Source organism: Macaca nemestrina, chromosome 8 (genome assembly GCF_043159975.1).
Source record: "Macaca nemestrina isolate mMacNem1 chromosome 8, mMacNem.hap1, whole genome shotgun sequence".
NCBI lineage: Eukaryota > Metazoa > Chordata > Mammalia > Primates > Cercopithecidae > Macaca > Macaca nemestrina.
Genome location: NC_092132.1, coordinates 26,433,425 through 26,450,231, shown reverse-complemented (window position 1 = coordinate 26,450,231; position 16,807 = coordinate 26,433,425). Strand labels below are relative to the sequence as shown.

The 16,807-nt window shown below is 37.6% G+C and overlaps 1 protein-coding gene across 1 annotated transcript in view; it reads right to left on the bottom strand.

Moving 5' to 3' along the window:
- LOC105468534 (TNF receptor superfamily member 11b) overlaps positions 1–16,807 on the bottom strand; it is a 28,313-nt gene that overhangs the window by 2,776 nt on the left and 8,730 nt on the right. Inside the window, exons 2-4 of the mRNA XM_011718765.2 lie at positions 6,497–6,866; positions 2,305–2,496; positions 62–286 (exon numbers count right to left, since the gene is read on the bottom strand). Of these exons, the coding sequence (XP_011717067.2) occupies positions 62–286; positions 2,305–2,496; positions 6,497–6,866 (787 nt within the window). The remainder of the gene's footprint in view (positions 1–61; positions 287–2,304; positions 2,497–6,496; positions 6,867–16,807) is intronic.

The window sequence follows — 16,807 nt, the reverse complement described above, 5'->3', positions numbered from 1 at the left end:
TCTACATTATCAGTTGGTGGAAACTTTTTCAGATTGATCTTTATATTTTAGATTATCTTACCTTGGATGATCTTCTTGACTATATCTTGGTCTTTGTTTTGATGTTTCCATAACTTCAGCAGCTGGAAAGTCTGTTCCTGTGAGCTGTGTCGCCGTTTTATCCTCTCTACACTCTCTGCATTTACTTTGGTGCCAGGCAAATTGTCTACCAAGACACTAAGCCAGTTAGGTGTAAACTTTGTAGGAACAGCAAACCTGAAGAATGCCTCCTCACACAGGGTAACATCTAAAGAAAGGTTAGAAAACCAAGAAGATTTACTCAACAATTGGATTTCTGAAAGTCTATTCAATATCAACAAAAACAAAAAACCAACACAATTGAATTTTCCAAGATAAAATATGCTAAAATGCAAAGTTTGAATAAATCAAGTTTTTGTTGGCTGGTCTTAGTGGCAGAGACCAGCTAAGCTTATGTGCCTTCTAATGTTCTTTCTTGGGCATTGTTTTCAAGAGAAAGTTTAGTAAATGTCTAATTAGAATGACATATTGCTGTAAATATGTAACAGCCAAAAATTCTTATAAAGAATACAAATATTAACATTCTGTTAAAGGTTTACCTACTACCCACGGGGAACTTCACAATTAATGTCAAAACAAATATTATCACTGACTTAAAGGAATTTGAACAGTAATTTGGAATAATACTATGTTATTTTATGCCCACATCTAGACATATAGTTTACCTTTGGAAATAAGGCAAGAGATAGATACAGATATATAAGTAGACATTACATAGGAAAATAACCAAATATAAAACTATGTTATTTATATAGGCATTACAAAGGCCAGAGCATCTGGGTAGAGTAAGTATATCCTGGAAAACGGGAGTAATGAGGGTTTGTTTTTGGATTCATCAGACCTGGCTTTGAATACTAGTTCTGCCGTTCCACTACCTATATTCATCTGAAGCAACTTCCACAGTGTTTTTGTAAATATTAAAGCCTCTATAGCACAGTACCACATAGTAAGTGTGCAATACATGAAAAAAGTAAAATTAAAAATGAATTAAATTAAAGAGAATGTTAAAATTTAATCACTCCTTTTAATACCCCTTCCTTCATTTTTTTTTTTTTAGATAAGAAAACAGGCTAAATGGCTTGTGTATGATTTCAATTACACAATGAAAAAATGTTGGAACTAGGTTAGAATCTCATATATATATATCAATTCACGTTCCTATGCTTCATAAACTTCTTTGTAGTACAAAAATCTGTTTGGGCAGAGTCAAGCTGGTTTATACCATTGCTTAATTAAACACAAAAAAGCAAATAATCTTTAGTGTGATGCGTCTTTGAGTGAAGGTCTGAGATTAGTCTAGCAGTGGGAGTGACAAGGTGAACACACACACTAGCCTGATGAATTGTCATCACGACCGTGGAATGCATTCAAATAACCTGAGCTTAATACTAGTGACCTGTACCCAGTGAAGAGCTTAACACAACCAGAGTATCTTGGAACTTCCATGCAATAGATACACTAATACCGTAGGTAACAAAGCCAAGTACACATTTCTAATTTATCTTTTTTTTTTTTTTTTTTGAGATGAAATCTCACTCTGTTGCCCAGACTGGAGTGCAATGGTACAATCTCAGCTCACTGCAACCTCCACTTCCTGGGTTCAAGCGATTCTACTGCCTCAGCCCCGAGTAGCTGGTACTACAGGTGCCTACCATCATGCCAAGCTAATTTGTGTATTTTTTGTAGAGATGGGGTTTTACCATGTTGGTCAGGCTGGTCTTGAACTCCTGACCTCAAGTGATCTGCCCACCTCGGCCCCCAAAAGTGTTGGGATTACAGGCATGAGCCACCATGCCTGGCCTAATTTGTCATCATTTTTATGTCAGTTTGCTTCTTAGTTGCCAATTTATACTTTAGCTAATCATACAGACAATCTCGAAAGTAATAACATATAACTTGAATTCTATAATTTGGACTCGACTCTCCTAATTCCATCTCAGTGGCAAACTTGACACTGCCCATCACTCATGGGTATGGGTAAGATTTGATTTCAGTGTGAAAGGAGAGAAAGTCAAGCTTTGAGGTGTTATCTGTGAGAAGATGACTTTTTGAGAGATTCTGAGTTGTAGCTTTAGCAGTGATCCATCAAGAATAGCCTTAGCTGGTGAAGGTTCAAGAAAGGGAAAATGTGAGTTTGACCAAGAATGTGGCCGGAGGCCTTGTGTTCAATTCAGAGAGAGATGATACTACAAAATCGTACTAAGACATATTTTGGAATGTAATTACCTATTCCACACTTTTGAGTTGATTCACTGTTTCCAGAACATATATTGTCGTGTGTTGCATTTCCTTTCTGAGTTAGCAGGACACCAAAGACACTGCAGTTTGTGTGTTTTCTACAGGGTGCTTTAGATGACGTCTCATTTGAGAAGAATCCATCTGGACATCTTTTGCAAACTGTATTTCGCTCTGGGGTTCCTACAGAAAATACCAAGCAATTTAGTACCTTCTCCTCAAATCCTTTCCCAGCAGATGCCCTCTTAACACAGTTTTGGAAAGACTTTTCACTTGGTTTTTACTGCTACTATTATGTTGCACAAAACTCTAGGCATTTTCATTTTTCACTTCATTAGACAGAACAAAACTTCCACCGTCATCCCCTTTGGCAGTTTCTTCTCCTTGTAATACAAATGCAAGTCAGTTTTCTCGTTACCTACAAAATGCTCATGAAATGTTAGAGGAAAGGAAAGAAGGGTAGGGTGTTCATTAGTCCAGCCTCTGCTGAGTGGCAGTAAGGGCTTGTTGTCAGCCATATTATTCATACAATTATTCCTAGAAAATCATCAAGATAACTGCTGTGTGTCTGCTGTAATATCATTCTTCGAAATTAGTACCCATTGAATGCTGCATCATTAAATTTCAATCAGTTCCTACTGAAGTTCTTTCTTTCCTGAATCCTAATTGTGAAGCAACTCATAAGTATGCTAACCTTGAGAAGTAAAAATTTACAACATTATAATAAACTTTTGAAGGTGGCAATAAAGTTGGCCGCTGACTCAAAAGCCTAAGCCTGCAGTTAAGTTACATAGTAAATGGAAGATGATATACTATTTGCTTAAACTGTTTAAAAGAGCAGAGTCGTTAAAAATTCAGGAAGGGTGACTGCAAGGGCATTTTACTTCATGATGGAAAGATATTTGATAAATTTGAAGAAATCATTGGCAGAAAAACTTGAACCAGTCAACAACTAAAGATGCTATTAAAAATAAATGCCTTCAAGCACTTGAGTCTATTACACATGGCTAGATCATACATTCCAGTGTATCTGAACATGAAAATATCTCCATCTAGTGTAAGCTAGTTGAACAGATTTAGACTTCAATATTCAAATGTAGATTTTACAGGCCAATTCTGGCTTATGCAAGATAACAAATATGAAAGAGACAAATCAAAGCTTACAGAAAGTTATTAAACTTCATTTATAAAAAATGTCAACCTCCTACCTCATTGCATCTTTTACCAAAACCTGAAAATAAAAAGGGGGCAAAATGGATTGGTTGTAGTTTCATCTCCTGTCTCTTACCTTTCTACATGATTCATTGACCTGTAAAAATGACAAAGGGCTGGCAGAAAAAAAGAACAGGAGGGGAAACCACAGCCTAAAACCTTCACATATTAAATGTTACTTCCAGCGTTACACTGACATTATCTTAGGAACCATGTTACAAAGCAAAGAGAAGTTTTTTGTTTGTGTGTTTGTTTTTAGTACTTTCCTGCTACATCCTACTCCTTAAATGGGATCCAACTCTACACCAAATTCTACAATATCATAAGCAGAGGTATTTGGGCAGGGATTCCATGGTGTTCTTTCATTGTTAATTTACTGAAAATAAGTGACTTGGACACCTGGACCCCGGTCTCCCTTTGTTGACTGCCATATGTTCTGCATGAAGAACAATCTTTTTTGGGTGGAAAGGGAGAGGGGACCGCAGTGAGGACAGAGTCTCATCTGTCACCCAGACTGGAGTGTAGTAGTGGGATCTCAGCTCACCACAACCTCCGCCCCCAGGGTTCTAAGCAATTCTCCTGTCTCAGCCTCCTGAATAGCTAGGATTACAGGTGTGCACCACCATGCCCGGCTTTTTTTGTATTTTTAGTAGAGACAGGGTTTCATCATGTTGGTCAGGCTGGTCTTGAACTCCTGAGCTCAGGTGATCCGCCTGCCTTGGCCTCTCAAAGTGTTTAGATTACAGGTGTGAGCCACTGTGCCGAGCCTAAGAATCTTGTCATTCTTGAGATACGTACCTGTCGTGCATCCTAATGAAAAGTTCATATGTGTCAGATATTTCTTTTAGGTAAGTTAGCTTTTAAAGTTATTTAACAAAAAGAATCTAAGAATGACAGAACTAAGGTTTCATAATATATTCAGAAGCTTTATCTAATGACCTTCCTGAACATGACTTCCCTCTTTATAACTGATGGTACTTTTTATGAAAAAGATCTATCCATCTAAGTAATGATTTTACCTTATTACTATCAGTGGAAATATAAAAATTATAACCTGGCAGGCAAAATGTGAAATTATAATGATGGGAAATTTGGCTTTACAGTTTAGAATTCGCCATGGTTGCTATAAGTAATTCCACAGGAATTAACAGAATGAAGTAAATAAAATATGGAGAGGAGACAATCTGATTTCAAAACAGCAACAGCAACAACAAAACGGTTATTAAATACTTTTTAGAGTAACACCGCATAGTCTTTCCTTCTCTTTGGGCTGGAAACCTCTTATTTCCCAAGAGGAACCACTGTGTGGGTTTCTAGGGAGGGAGAGGTAAATAAATCCCACTGTGGTGCCAGTGTACACAGAGTAAAATGTGTACTTTTGTTCTGAGTCTTCTGGTTGCCTGCTTGCTTCATTCTACAAACAGATTTTCATACTTATTTAAGAAAGATCCTTGTTATTTCCATTATTTTTCAAAATTTTCTAGTTTCCAAGCTGCATAGCCCACGTTTAATTTTTCTACATATACAACTTACTGAATGAATTACATGGATTTGCTTTTATCAGATGGGATTCCACACCCCCACCACACACACACGATTTAGCTTAGCTTTTGAGTCCCAAAGTACCGTCCAATAAAAAGTAGGAAATAACACCAATTTCTCCCTCAGATACTCATACCAAGAGGAATTTTAAGAGACTCTGATGTAATTTGCATCTTCTGTGATTAATTTTATAAGATTCACTATTTGAGAAACTGAATAGATTTTGATTTTTGAATATGTTTCATTTGTATGCCTTTAAACCTAAAATATTGGTCATCTAATAATTTAGACTTTGTATATCACAAGTTTTGAGAGTTAAAATAGTTACAAATACTTAGCACTGATGATCCTGTTCTCAACCAGGAGCGATTTTGCCACCTGACGACATTTGACAATGTCTGAAGACGTTTTTGGTTGTCGCATGGGGGAAAGACGACTGTTATTGGTATCTAGTGGTTAAAGTCCAGGGATGCTGCTAAAATTCTACAATGCACAGGACAGCTGTCCACAAAAGGGAGCCCAGCCCAGGAATCCAGATATTTCTTAAAATATCAGTAGGGCTGAAGTTGAGAAACACTGCTTCAAAATGAGTCATCAGAATCTATACTGATTACTTCCTCCATCTAAGTAAGTGGATACTCTTAATTTTCTCAAGCTATGAAAAGTTATAGACTGCACTGAAGCTTCACAAGTGTGGTAGAAAAAAATGTGGGTTACTGGTTTAAAAGATTCAATACACATGAGCCCTAACCTATGCTGTTCAAGATGCAAAAGAGAAAGCATTTTGTTTATAGACAAGTGCTTGCTCCTGGCTTGACAATCTGTTTTGTCTAAGATAAAGAATAAGCTCATTGAAGAGATGCTGCTATAGTCTTTATCCTCCCAGACACTCAGCTCCCATGCTAAAGGAAGAACTAGACTTGTTTTTAATAATGAAATGCAATTCCCCTCACCATTCTCATTTTTTACATAATTAATTATAACTGCTTATTGTTAGCACTCCGGAGTCTCATTAATATCAGCATAATTACTCTCTTGGTATAAATTAACATTTCTGATGTTTGTCAAAAAGCACTGCAGTTTGAAGGTGTCCATGCTGAAGTGAAACACAGAGGTATAGATCAACTATCAGCAGTGCAACTCGAGTTGGTTTCTTCAAAAAACAAACAAACAATCCATCACGCATCTCATGAGAGAACAATTTGCTGCATTTGAGATTTGTCACTAAATTGCCCTGTAGTGGCAAAGTATTCCTCTGAGCAATGGTCCTTTGGAAGCAGTCCAGACATATAGTACCTACCTGGCAGGTTCCATTACCTTTGCAATTTGCTATCCTAGAATGTCATCAGAAGAAAAGTGTTCTCCTAAACTGTCACAATTATCTGACTTTGCACGATCCTAATTAATTTTGCTGCACATTGACACGTACCAGCTTGCACCACTCCAAATCCAGGAGGGCAGCTCCTATGTTTCAAGCAGAACTCTATCTCAAGGTAGCGCCCTTCCTTGCATTCGCACACACGGTTGTGGGTGCGATTGCACTCCTGCTTGACGTACTGCAGCTCCTTGCACACAGGGCTGCAGTATAGACACTCATCACTGGTGTGCCAGCTGTCTGTGTAGTAGTGGTCAGGGCAAGGGGCACACACGGTCTTCCACTTCGCTGTACAGTGTTGTTTTAGGTAGGTACCAGGAGGACATTTGTCACATAACAGCTGATGAGAGGTTTCTTGATCATAATGAAGGTACTTTGGAGGAAATGTTTCCTGGGTGGTCCACTTAATGGAGATGTCCAGAAACTAGAAGGAGAAAGGAACGCAGTGGCATCTTAGCATGAAAATAGCATTGTTCTTATGTGCAATAGTATCATTTAACTCAAAAAGTCCTGTATTACCTTAAGCCTAATGAGATTTACCACAAAGTAAGCTTAGAAGCCATAATTTTTTGCCTCCAGGAGCTTAATCTCAAAGACCAGGAATGCAGATAGCAGTGCTATCTGCTGGATTTTACATATTAAGTAAAATCCAGGCTCAAAGACGACTGGAGTAGAAAGCCCATCAAAATAGAACTATAACACTTAGATGCACTGCTGAATTACCATGTGACCCGAAAGACACTGTCTTCTTGGGTTTCAGGATTATCTCTAGGTGAGTGAGTTGGATTAACTGGTTGTTCTCAGAACAGCTACACCAAAATCACCTGTTAAAAATGTAGATTCCTGGGATTCATATCCTTAAGTATGCTTATTCCACTGATGTGGGATTGGGCCTGGGGATTTAAAACACCTGCAGTGCTTCTGACGCCTGGGATGCATACTAAAAATTTATCTTTTCATTTATTCATTTGACAAATAATTACTGAGTCCTTCGTATGTGCCAGGCTTTGTTCTGGGCACTTGGGATACAACTCTGAATAAAAGAGGCAAGAAATCCTGCCCTTATGGAGTTAATCCAATTAGAGGAGTAAAAATAATACTTTATACTAAATTATGCAAGTATTGTTTTTTTAAAAAAAAAGGAGAGAGAGAGTAGGTAAAGAAGCCTGGAAACATGGAGGGGAAAATAGGGAGATTAACATTTCTAAGTAGGGTGTTCGTACTGGGGACTAAAAGATACCTCTTTCAGAAAGGATACCTCTTTCAATTTTCCTATTCTAAGACTTTTTGATTCCAAGAAAATACGGAAGAGTCGGTGATATGTGAAGGTACATGATTACAACAGTCATTCCTGTCATCATTCATGCAACAGATATATGTTGAATGCCTTCTAGGTGTCAAGCACCAGGAATATGCTGGTGAGTCAGATATGACCCCTGTTCCCATAAGCTTGCAATTCATGGAAAAGTTTCCTCAAATGTAAGGTTGATATTTTCTCTAAACATCATATCAATCAGCAGTCTTGACTCTCATAGGTGAATGACATCTAAAAAAAAATATTAAGCAAATTAAACAACCACATCTCTTCAGGTGTACTGGGATAAATTTCAGGGAGCAGGCAGGGTTCAGAAGTTTCCATACATAATGGCAGGAAGAGGCCTGTGGAGTAGGGGAAAGAGGATTTCATGGACAAGGGTGCCACTTGGAAGGACAGTTTCAAGTGGGTATTCTATCTTGTATTTTAGATCCCCAAAGGTCTTCCAGGGAGCAATGAAGTAGTTCTTCACACTAATTACAGGAATCACACGCTCAGAAGAAACTGTGTTATTTGTGTGTAGGGGGTGGTTTGTTTGTTTTTGGTATAGGGATCAACACTGACTATTTTCAGGCTTTGGGGAGGTGGTAAACCAAACAATAATTTTTTCCAAACTCTCTTTGCAGAATTCAGGAAATCTCACAGGAACCCCCTGACCTGGAAAAAGCATGCCAAGCTAGGGAAACAGCACACCCTTTTGAATTAGGGGTGGCAAAGATAAAGAATGGCCCTTTTCATAAGCATTTGAACATTTTAACTAAAGTAACTTCATTCACTTCTTACGGAAACATGGCAAGTGTTTGGGCGGATTTGACCTAATATGAGTTGATAAACCGAAAGAGGAGAATGAAACATCTCATCCAGAGTCATTGACCTCTCCACAGAGACAATTTTCAAAGAGAGGGAGTGCTATAATGTAAGGAACTCCCAACCAACAATAAGCAAAATTCAGTGCAAGCTCAGAGGTGCTTCAGTGGTCTTTTCCGGACACTCCCTTGACCTGAGAGTTTCTAGTGAAAGCATCTTCTTGAATTTTCCTGGGGATTTTAATTGTCTCAGGTGGAGTGGGTTGACACTAGATTAAAGAAATGGACCAGTAGTGAGTGGCAGCTCTGGTTTGTTCTGAATCTTTCAGAAATAGATGGAACCTATTTCTTCATTCAATACACATTTTGAGCATTCACTATGTACCAGGCATCATGGAGGGAACTTAGCATGTGGCAAGAATAAAACACAAATGGCCCTTGCCTTCAAGTGCACAGTTGAGTGAGCATGCAGACAATAATAAGAAATAATTACGGCAAATAATTACAAATAATGATCAAAGTAATGCAAGAAAGCAAGATGACATGTCTGACTTTCTTGCTAGTTTGTCATTTGAATATATACTGGGACATCTTTCAGGGCTCCTATGATATAATTAATCCTATAATATATCGGAGAATTATATATGATATATAATTCAGGGCTCCTATTGTATAAGCAATTCTCAATATTATAAAATGAGATTTCCTGATTCAACTTGCAAAAACATGTGCAAGTAATGAGAAATACTATTTTCTCTTGCTGTTCACATTCAGTTTCCTGGAAAGCCACTTTTGAGTTTTGTTTGCTTTCAAGAGGCCTGGCATAGAGATCCGGAGGGATTCCTTTATCTTGAGTGCCACTGCTAAGTGAGTCACATCCTGGTAGGTAGGAGTCCTAAAGGTTTTCCCCAGCAGACCTTCTCACTGGTTTCCCTTTCCCATTTCAACATGGTTCAGGTGTGCCCATTTGTTCATCAACACACGGACTCTCCTCCCTTGCCAAAAAATGAGAACAGGATGGGAAAACTCTACAGATGGTGCTTGTGATCTTCATTAGAAAAAGCCATATAAATACAGATATGACCAAGAACACTGATGCAATTTATATTTTTCTAGGTATTTGGACATGATATTGTTGGTTTCCAAAAACCATACTTCAGAAATGTGTTGCTCTTTCTTAAAGATACAGGGAGGTTGAGGTGAAGGGAACCCACAGAGAAAATGAAAAAATAAGGTCAACTTAAGAATTAGAGAGTATGTTAATGAAGGTAATGTCTCCAAGGCTATCACGTGGAATAATCATACACAGTTTTAAAACTCGGAAAGCCTTGAGAAATTACAAACTTGTTTTCAGCAAGGTCAATTGGGCCTCTGTGTTTTAGTTGAAGATTTTTCCACTTTGGTAAAAAGACAGGCTCTGTGTGGCCAAAATTGGATGTTTAGGTCTTAATCTTTGGTTAGCCCCAATTCCCACACAGAATTTCTGGACTCAGTTACTGGACAGAGGATGGGCAAGATTAATAGAGCTCTTCATCTCAGTCCTTTCTCTCGGTTTCTTCTGCTTATTTCCTGGAAAAGCAATGAAAAAGATGCCACAGGACAGATCACCTTAACATTGGATACAGCCCCTTTGCCACTTGATAATATTTTAAACCTAATAAGACCTTAAAAATTCATTTCTGTGTAAAATGCAGACCCCTGATGACCATCTGCCCAAGCTGGGACACATGCATAGGAGTGTCTGCTGAAGCATGAGGTGCTGTCTATAGAAGAAGCTACTCCGAGATGGCGCCACTGCACTCCAGCCTGGCGACAGAGCGAGACTCTGTCTCAAAACAAAAACAAAACAAAACAAAACGCTACTCTATTTTTTGTGTGTTTTATGCTTGACTTTTAAAAAAGAAATGATTTTTTTTCTGTGTTCTTTCTTTCATCCTCCTCCCATTCCCTGGCTACCCATCCTTTGGTATAGACCACTTATGCTTGAAGAGAACCTGAAAGTCTTCTAATCTAGTGCTTCTCATCAGTCCAGAATTTCTTCCTGAAGCCTCCATTCCTTTTTTTGAAAGGACAGTTAAGGTTCCATCTCAGCTAGCTTTGTCCCTCTCCTTGCCTTCCATTTTTAATGTTGAGCAATGTTAAAGAATTTTCCATTTTAAGCTTAAGCATCTTTTCTCACATATCAAATGCTAGCAGACGATGGTAGTGGGTGAAGATGGTGGGTGAATTGAATTAGCTGTTCTCTAATGCCTTTTCTAGCTCTATCATTGTATTATCCTTTGGTTTCATAGTTTAATTACCCAGTAAACTTGGAAAAAAATGTGTTGCTCTAATCCCCTTCATACTTCTTGTTCCACCTTGTTTTATTTGTGAAACCCCTCTTCATAGCAGAACTCTTTACCAATCTCCCCTTCTCAGATTCTCCCATGCCTTCCATTCCCCCTGTAAAATCACCAGATTTCCCAGTTTATCAGTTATGCCTTTCCTCTAGCAAGCCAGCTCATGTTTGATCTTACCAGTGGAGCTGTATGCTTAACAAAAGTCAATTCTGAATCTGTTTATGCTAGTTGTAACTATAATTAGGAAATTCAATTAAATTTTTTGTAAACCAACAAACATGAATGTGAAAAACATTTTTCTATGAAAAGTAAATGGAATGCTTTGGAATGACTTGAGAAAAATGAAGCCTTTCCCTTACCCTCAAAATAAAACACACAAAAAACAACCTACTGCAGAATTTGGAATAGGTGAGATAACTGTTAAGACAGGGAAAACACCTAGAAGGATCATTTAATCAATTAGTTTCATAAATAGCTTTAAGTTCCAAAGCTGAATGAATGGGTAATACTTACAGAAGGGGGTTTTGTAAGAAAGACAGCATGAGACTTAGCAAACACCGTCTCTAAGAAGGAGGTTAGTTGTATCTCAAAATACAGAGGAATGAATGTTTATTTAAATGTTTTAAGTCAAAATAAAATATTTAAGATATATGTATATAATTTTTATTAAATGCTCTGATTTTGCAATTAATCATATTTAAGAAGTAGGAAAGTATCATAATGGTATATGCAAGAAGAAAAAAATAAGTATTTTGAGCTTGGAATTTTATTTTGTCTATATCAATTTTATTTTATTTTTATTGAGATGGAGTCTCACCCAGACTGGTCTTGAACTCCTGGGCTCAAGCAATCTGCCTGCTTCAGCCTTCCAAAGTGCTGTGATTATAGGCGTGAGCCACCATGCCTGGCCTGTTTTGTCTGTTTCATCGGAGCATACACGTATTAAAGCAACTCTGTGTCAGACAGTGGAAGAATAAACAATGTATATAATATTTTGGTTTGTACCTACTTAGAATGTTTAATCATTGTTGTTATCATTAAGTCTTCACCAACTATAAAAATGAGTCATGGTAATTAACTTGCTTCACATCATAGTAATTAGTGCAGGCAGAATTCAAACTTCGAGCATGTGTCATATAAAATGAATTTTTTGGTCAAATCCTTTAACATTTACCAAATGCTTTCCCTTACACTATTCTCTTCATACATAGTCCAAAAGTAAGCCCTAAAGTGCTTAGTTTTCATTCAGTCTCAAGGGCATAGAGTTAGAAGATCACCAATATTAGGACATCAATCACAACCTTCCTGAAGTCCAGATAAACTGACCTTGACTTTTCTTTGTGCTAAGACTAGCTCTTGTCCAAAGCTACTGAGTTGAAAATTTCTCAGATCACAATTGATTTGACTAGAGAATTCTACTGGTGTATGCGTCTTCCTAAAAAAACAAAAGAATACACTTGGTCCAGCAAGTTTATTTTTGTATTATGCAATGTAGCCAATCCCATACTACTGGGCTTGCTCTCTGTATGCAGAACCATGAGTGACACAGTGGGTTTCCATTTAGGGAAATTCATTAAAAGAAGCCCACACAAAGTCTGAAATAACCAGTTGGTTTGGGAGTTCCTTTTGTGATCCCTCGTCATGATCTTTGCCACAAAGAACTATTTGAGGACTACCCAGAGTTAGCTAAACTTCTGGTCAGTTTGAAAACCATGTCAGTTTACAGTTCATCTTAGCCAAGAAAGGAAACATCCAGGATATATACTATTTACTAAAGATCTCTTGTAGTATAAGTCATGAAAGTTATCAAAAACCATCTTCCTGTGAATGTCAGTTTATTTGATTTTTTATAGTCTTATATTACACCTCCTCTCCCCTTTTCCTCCATTCCTCAAATAATTCATTTATTCATTCAACAAGCACTCATTGAAACAATTGCTATATTCTGAGAATATGGCTAAGTGGAGTTGAATAAGTTAATGTTAGCATGCATCCAAAAGCCCATTCTGATGTAAAATACAAATCACTGCGAAACAATTGGAGGAATAAAAGGGGAGAAAGAAGAGCAAGAAAAGACTCAATAGAGAAAGAGGTTGGAAACTGTAAGGGGTACTGGTAATGGAGAAGGAGAGGAAGGAATAGGTATGACATGTTGCCTGGTCACATTGGGAGGGGGTGGTGCTAAGAAGCAATTGAAGAGCACATCCATGAATTCTAGCCAGTAGGTATGTGGTGTTGCCATTAATTACTGGCAGCAGGAAGAGCCAACAATTGTGGAGAAAGAGAATGAATTTGATTTGGAACATCTTATCTGCCTTCTATAGGAGACTCAAGTGATGATGTCTGGTAGACAATTAGAAGTATGTATTGGGAACTCAGGACAGAAAAGCAGCTGAAGACATAGCTTTCATGGTTATGAGCACATAAATTACTCTAGAAGCAGAGAGACTGGAGTGACATTACCCAAGGAAATTGTGTACAAGCCAAAAAGGACAAAAGTGTTAACCCTTGAGACTTACAAACATTTGGTGAGGTAGGATGAAAAAGGGAAGGATTAAAAAAAAAAAAAAAGCACAGAGAATTTTAAAAAGGGTGCTAAATCTATATACACTATGGAATACTATGCAGCCATAAAAAAGGATAAGTTCATGTCCTTTGCAGGGACATGGATGAAGCTGGAAACCATCATTTTCAGCAAACTATCACAAGGACAGAAAACCAAACACCGCATGTTCTTACTCACAGGTGGGAATTAAACAATGAGATCACTTGGACACAGGGCCGGAAACATCACACACCAGGGCCTGTTGGGGGCTGGGGAGCTGGGGGAGGGATAGCATTAGGAGAAATACCTAATGTAAATGAGTTGATGGGTGCAGCAAATCAACATGGCACATGTATACCTATGTAAAAAACCTGCATGTTGTACACATGCACCCTAGATCTTAAAGTATTAAAGAAAAAAAAGAAGGTGCTAAATGGGTAAGTTCTGAAAAAGTGCACAGCTTGGCTATTTGATCAATCAATTAACAAAAGCACTTTCAGCTGGGAAACCTGCATTTAGAATCTGCATACCATAATTCCAAATTGAGCTCCACCACTACTTAGTAACCATGATCTCACCTCTACAATAAAAATAAGCCTTATTTTTACCTACCTCAGTACAATTGTTATATTTCAAATCAACGAAGGGACACAAACTTGGTAAGAAATATGGGTCAGACTATCATGAGACATTATTACACATACTCATTACACAGGAGGTAGGAAGTAGAAGACATTTCAAATCAGACTCATTTCTGGAGACATTTTGAAGATTCTTGTTCTGTATGAAGTAATACACCTAAATTGTGCCGTAAGTTCATTATCTACCCTGTTCTTGTCTCCAGAAAAAAAGCACCTTGGATTTGTTGATAAAATTAGTTTCAGTATCTTCCCAATTGGCATCATTTTCTTGGTGTAAAACAAATGATTCAAGGCAGTTCCATGACTTTGTTTAGAAAACTCAGCTAGAAAATAATTTGTCTCTGTATTTCTTAAATGCTTAGCATGGTGTCTTACAAATGGCAAGTATTCAATATATCTAACTTTTTTCAAATCAATAGACATATTGATTATCTACTATGTGTCATTTGGATCATTGGAATTCTACAGATGCCAATAAATATTCACCATGTAAAGGATACATTCGCAAGGATAAGCACAAAGCCTGCAATTTTCTCATCTGTAAAATGATAGTGATGACCGAAAGTGCCTAAAGGAAGAGATTTTTTTTAAAGCATCTTTCATCTCACATGGTGTCTTGTATGTACTGTTCCATTTGTTCTTAACTTCCATTTTAAAGGTAAATGTGTGAAAAGAGCAGACAACTCATGGGAGAGGTTTATCTACTGCTGCCAGTTCCCCACCTGAGAGTCTACCACTGCTTAATAGTTTTCACAATAGCCAGTTGTTTGGCCAAGGATTATGTCTCTAAGTAAGGCAGGAAGGGCAAATGAATTAAATCTGTTCATCTATACAGACCTGATTTGCTTCCAACTGTTTTCCTAGGTGAACAGGGGAAAAGAAACACAAACAATTATGATTTATTAGATGAGTCACTGGGCCAGATTCCACACGATTTTGCTTCCCTTGAGGCTGAAGAACTGTCTTCAGGTAAAATTTAACTTTCAGTGTCATTTTTGTTCCCTTCAGAAGTCTCCTTTAGTTGTCTGAAGGCTTTTAAATTAATTAGCAATACCTTGTTTGTGTTTGGAATCAATCATAATTGTTAGGTTGAATTTGCTTATGATGTTTTTTGCTTCTTCAGGGGAATGTTATAGACAATATTTAACAGATTAACAAGTGAAGGCAAACAAACAAACAAAAAAAACACAACAAAAAATCTGAGAAAAGAGAACTTGTAATGCAGGGATATGCTTAAAACTTTCCCAAGAAGATATACAGAAATCGCACATATTTTATCTCATAGATCTTAATATTTCTTCCTTTGGGCTTCTGTTAATCATCAGATTTGAGAATTGGCATCAAGTTTGTAAAGCCAATTCAACAGCAGGGATGGCCGAATTTTTCATTGTAATTATCTCATTCAGGCCCACCTGACAAGCACAAGGGTAGCACCACTACCTCGGGGTCTTCCAGCTACAATCCCTGGCATTCTGGCTCAGAACTGGAAAAATATTTTTATATGTTGATATTTTTGAGCATCAATTTTTAAGTTCCATTTTATTTCTACAGTTGCTTTTCTTTGAAGATAATGCATTGCTCACATTACCTTATGAATCCCTTTTGGTTTTTAATGACCTATATTAAAGCCCAATCAATATATGACAATGGACGGCTGGTGAAAACTAGATACGAAAAGCCATGTGATGATGAAATAGAATAGAAACTAGAAGAAGAGATGGACTAAAACAGAATCCAAGCTAAACCTGCAGATATTGACTGCATGTCTATGATGAGCAAAACATCATATTGGAAGCCCTGGGTGATACGGCAAATATTAATAACTTAGTATACTATATTATTGTATAGTGGGCTCTATACTCAGCCCTTTCTTCACTTGCTATTACCTTCCATTCCCTGCAACAATCTCTAATGAGATATGATTATCCCCATTTTACATATAAAGAAACCGAATCTCAAAGAAGTTGAGTGACTTTTTAAAGGTGTCAGAACTAGCACACATTCAAGCTGGGATTTAAATCCTATCCTGTCTGAACCTAAGCCTTTAACAACTGACTTTTCCCTCTGGGAACTTGCAGTTATGAAGAAGACAGACATATAAATGACCAACTACAACACAAAATTCAATATGATTTACTATCTATCCATCTACCTACCGACCTATTTGACCATTCATCCATCCATCCACCCATCCACCTATTCATCCATCCACCTATCTACTCATACTGGTGAATAAATGCTTCTCCCTTCTTCTCTTGTCCTAAAATACAGTCCTCTCTGGAAGACAGTCCTATGAGATTGAGTAATCAGTTGCAATTTATACTAAGCAATAGCTTCTCAGTAATTTGCTCCCTGTTCTCTTCCTTTTCTACATTACTCATCATACACTTTCTCCTGCTTCCCCAGGACTGCACTTTCTAAAAGGTACTCAAAGTTTTTGTTTTATGTTCTGTTACCTAGGGAATCTGGGCTTAGACTCATATCCACTAAGGCTAGGGCGCTTAATTGCTAAGAAAAGAAATATGGTAAACACCTGAAGCTTGAAGAAGGAGCTGAAAAAAGGATGAGAAATATACTAAAATCACTTCACCCAAGGATTTGACCCTCATGAACCCCATCCTGGGCATTCTTAACCCCTGTGGAAAACTCTGAGTTCAGGGTATCCACAGAGGGTTTCCTCTAATTAATGGGTATTTTTTACTGGACTCAGCTAATATAT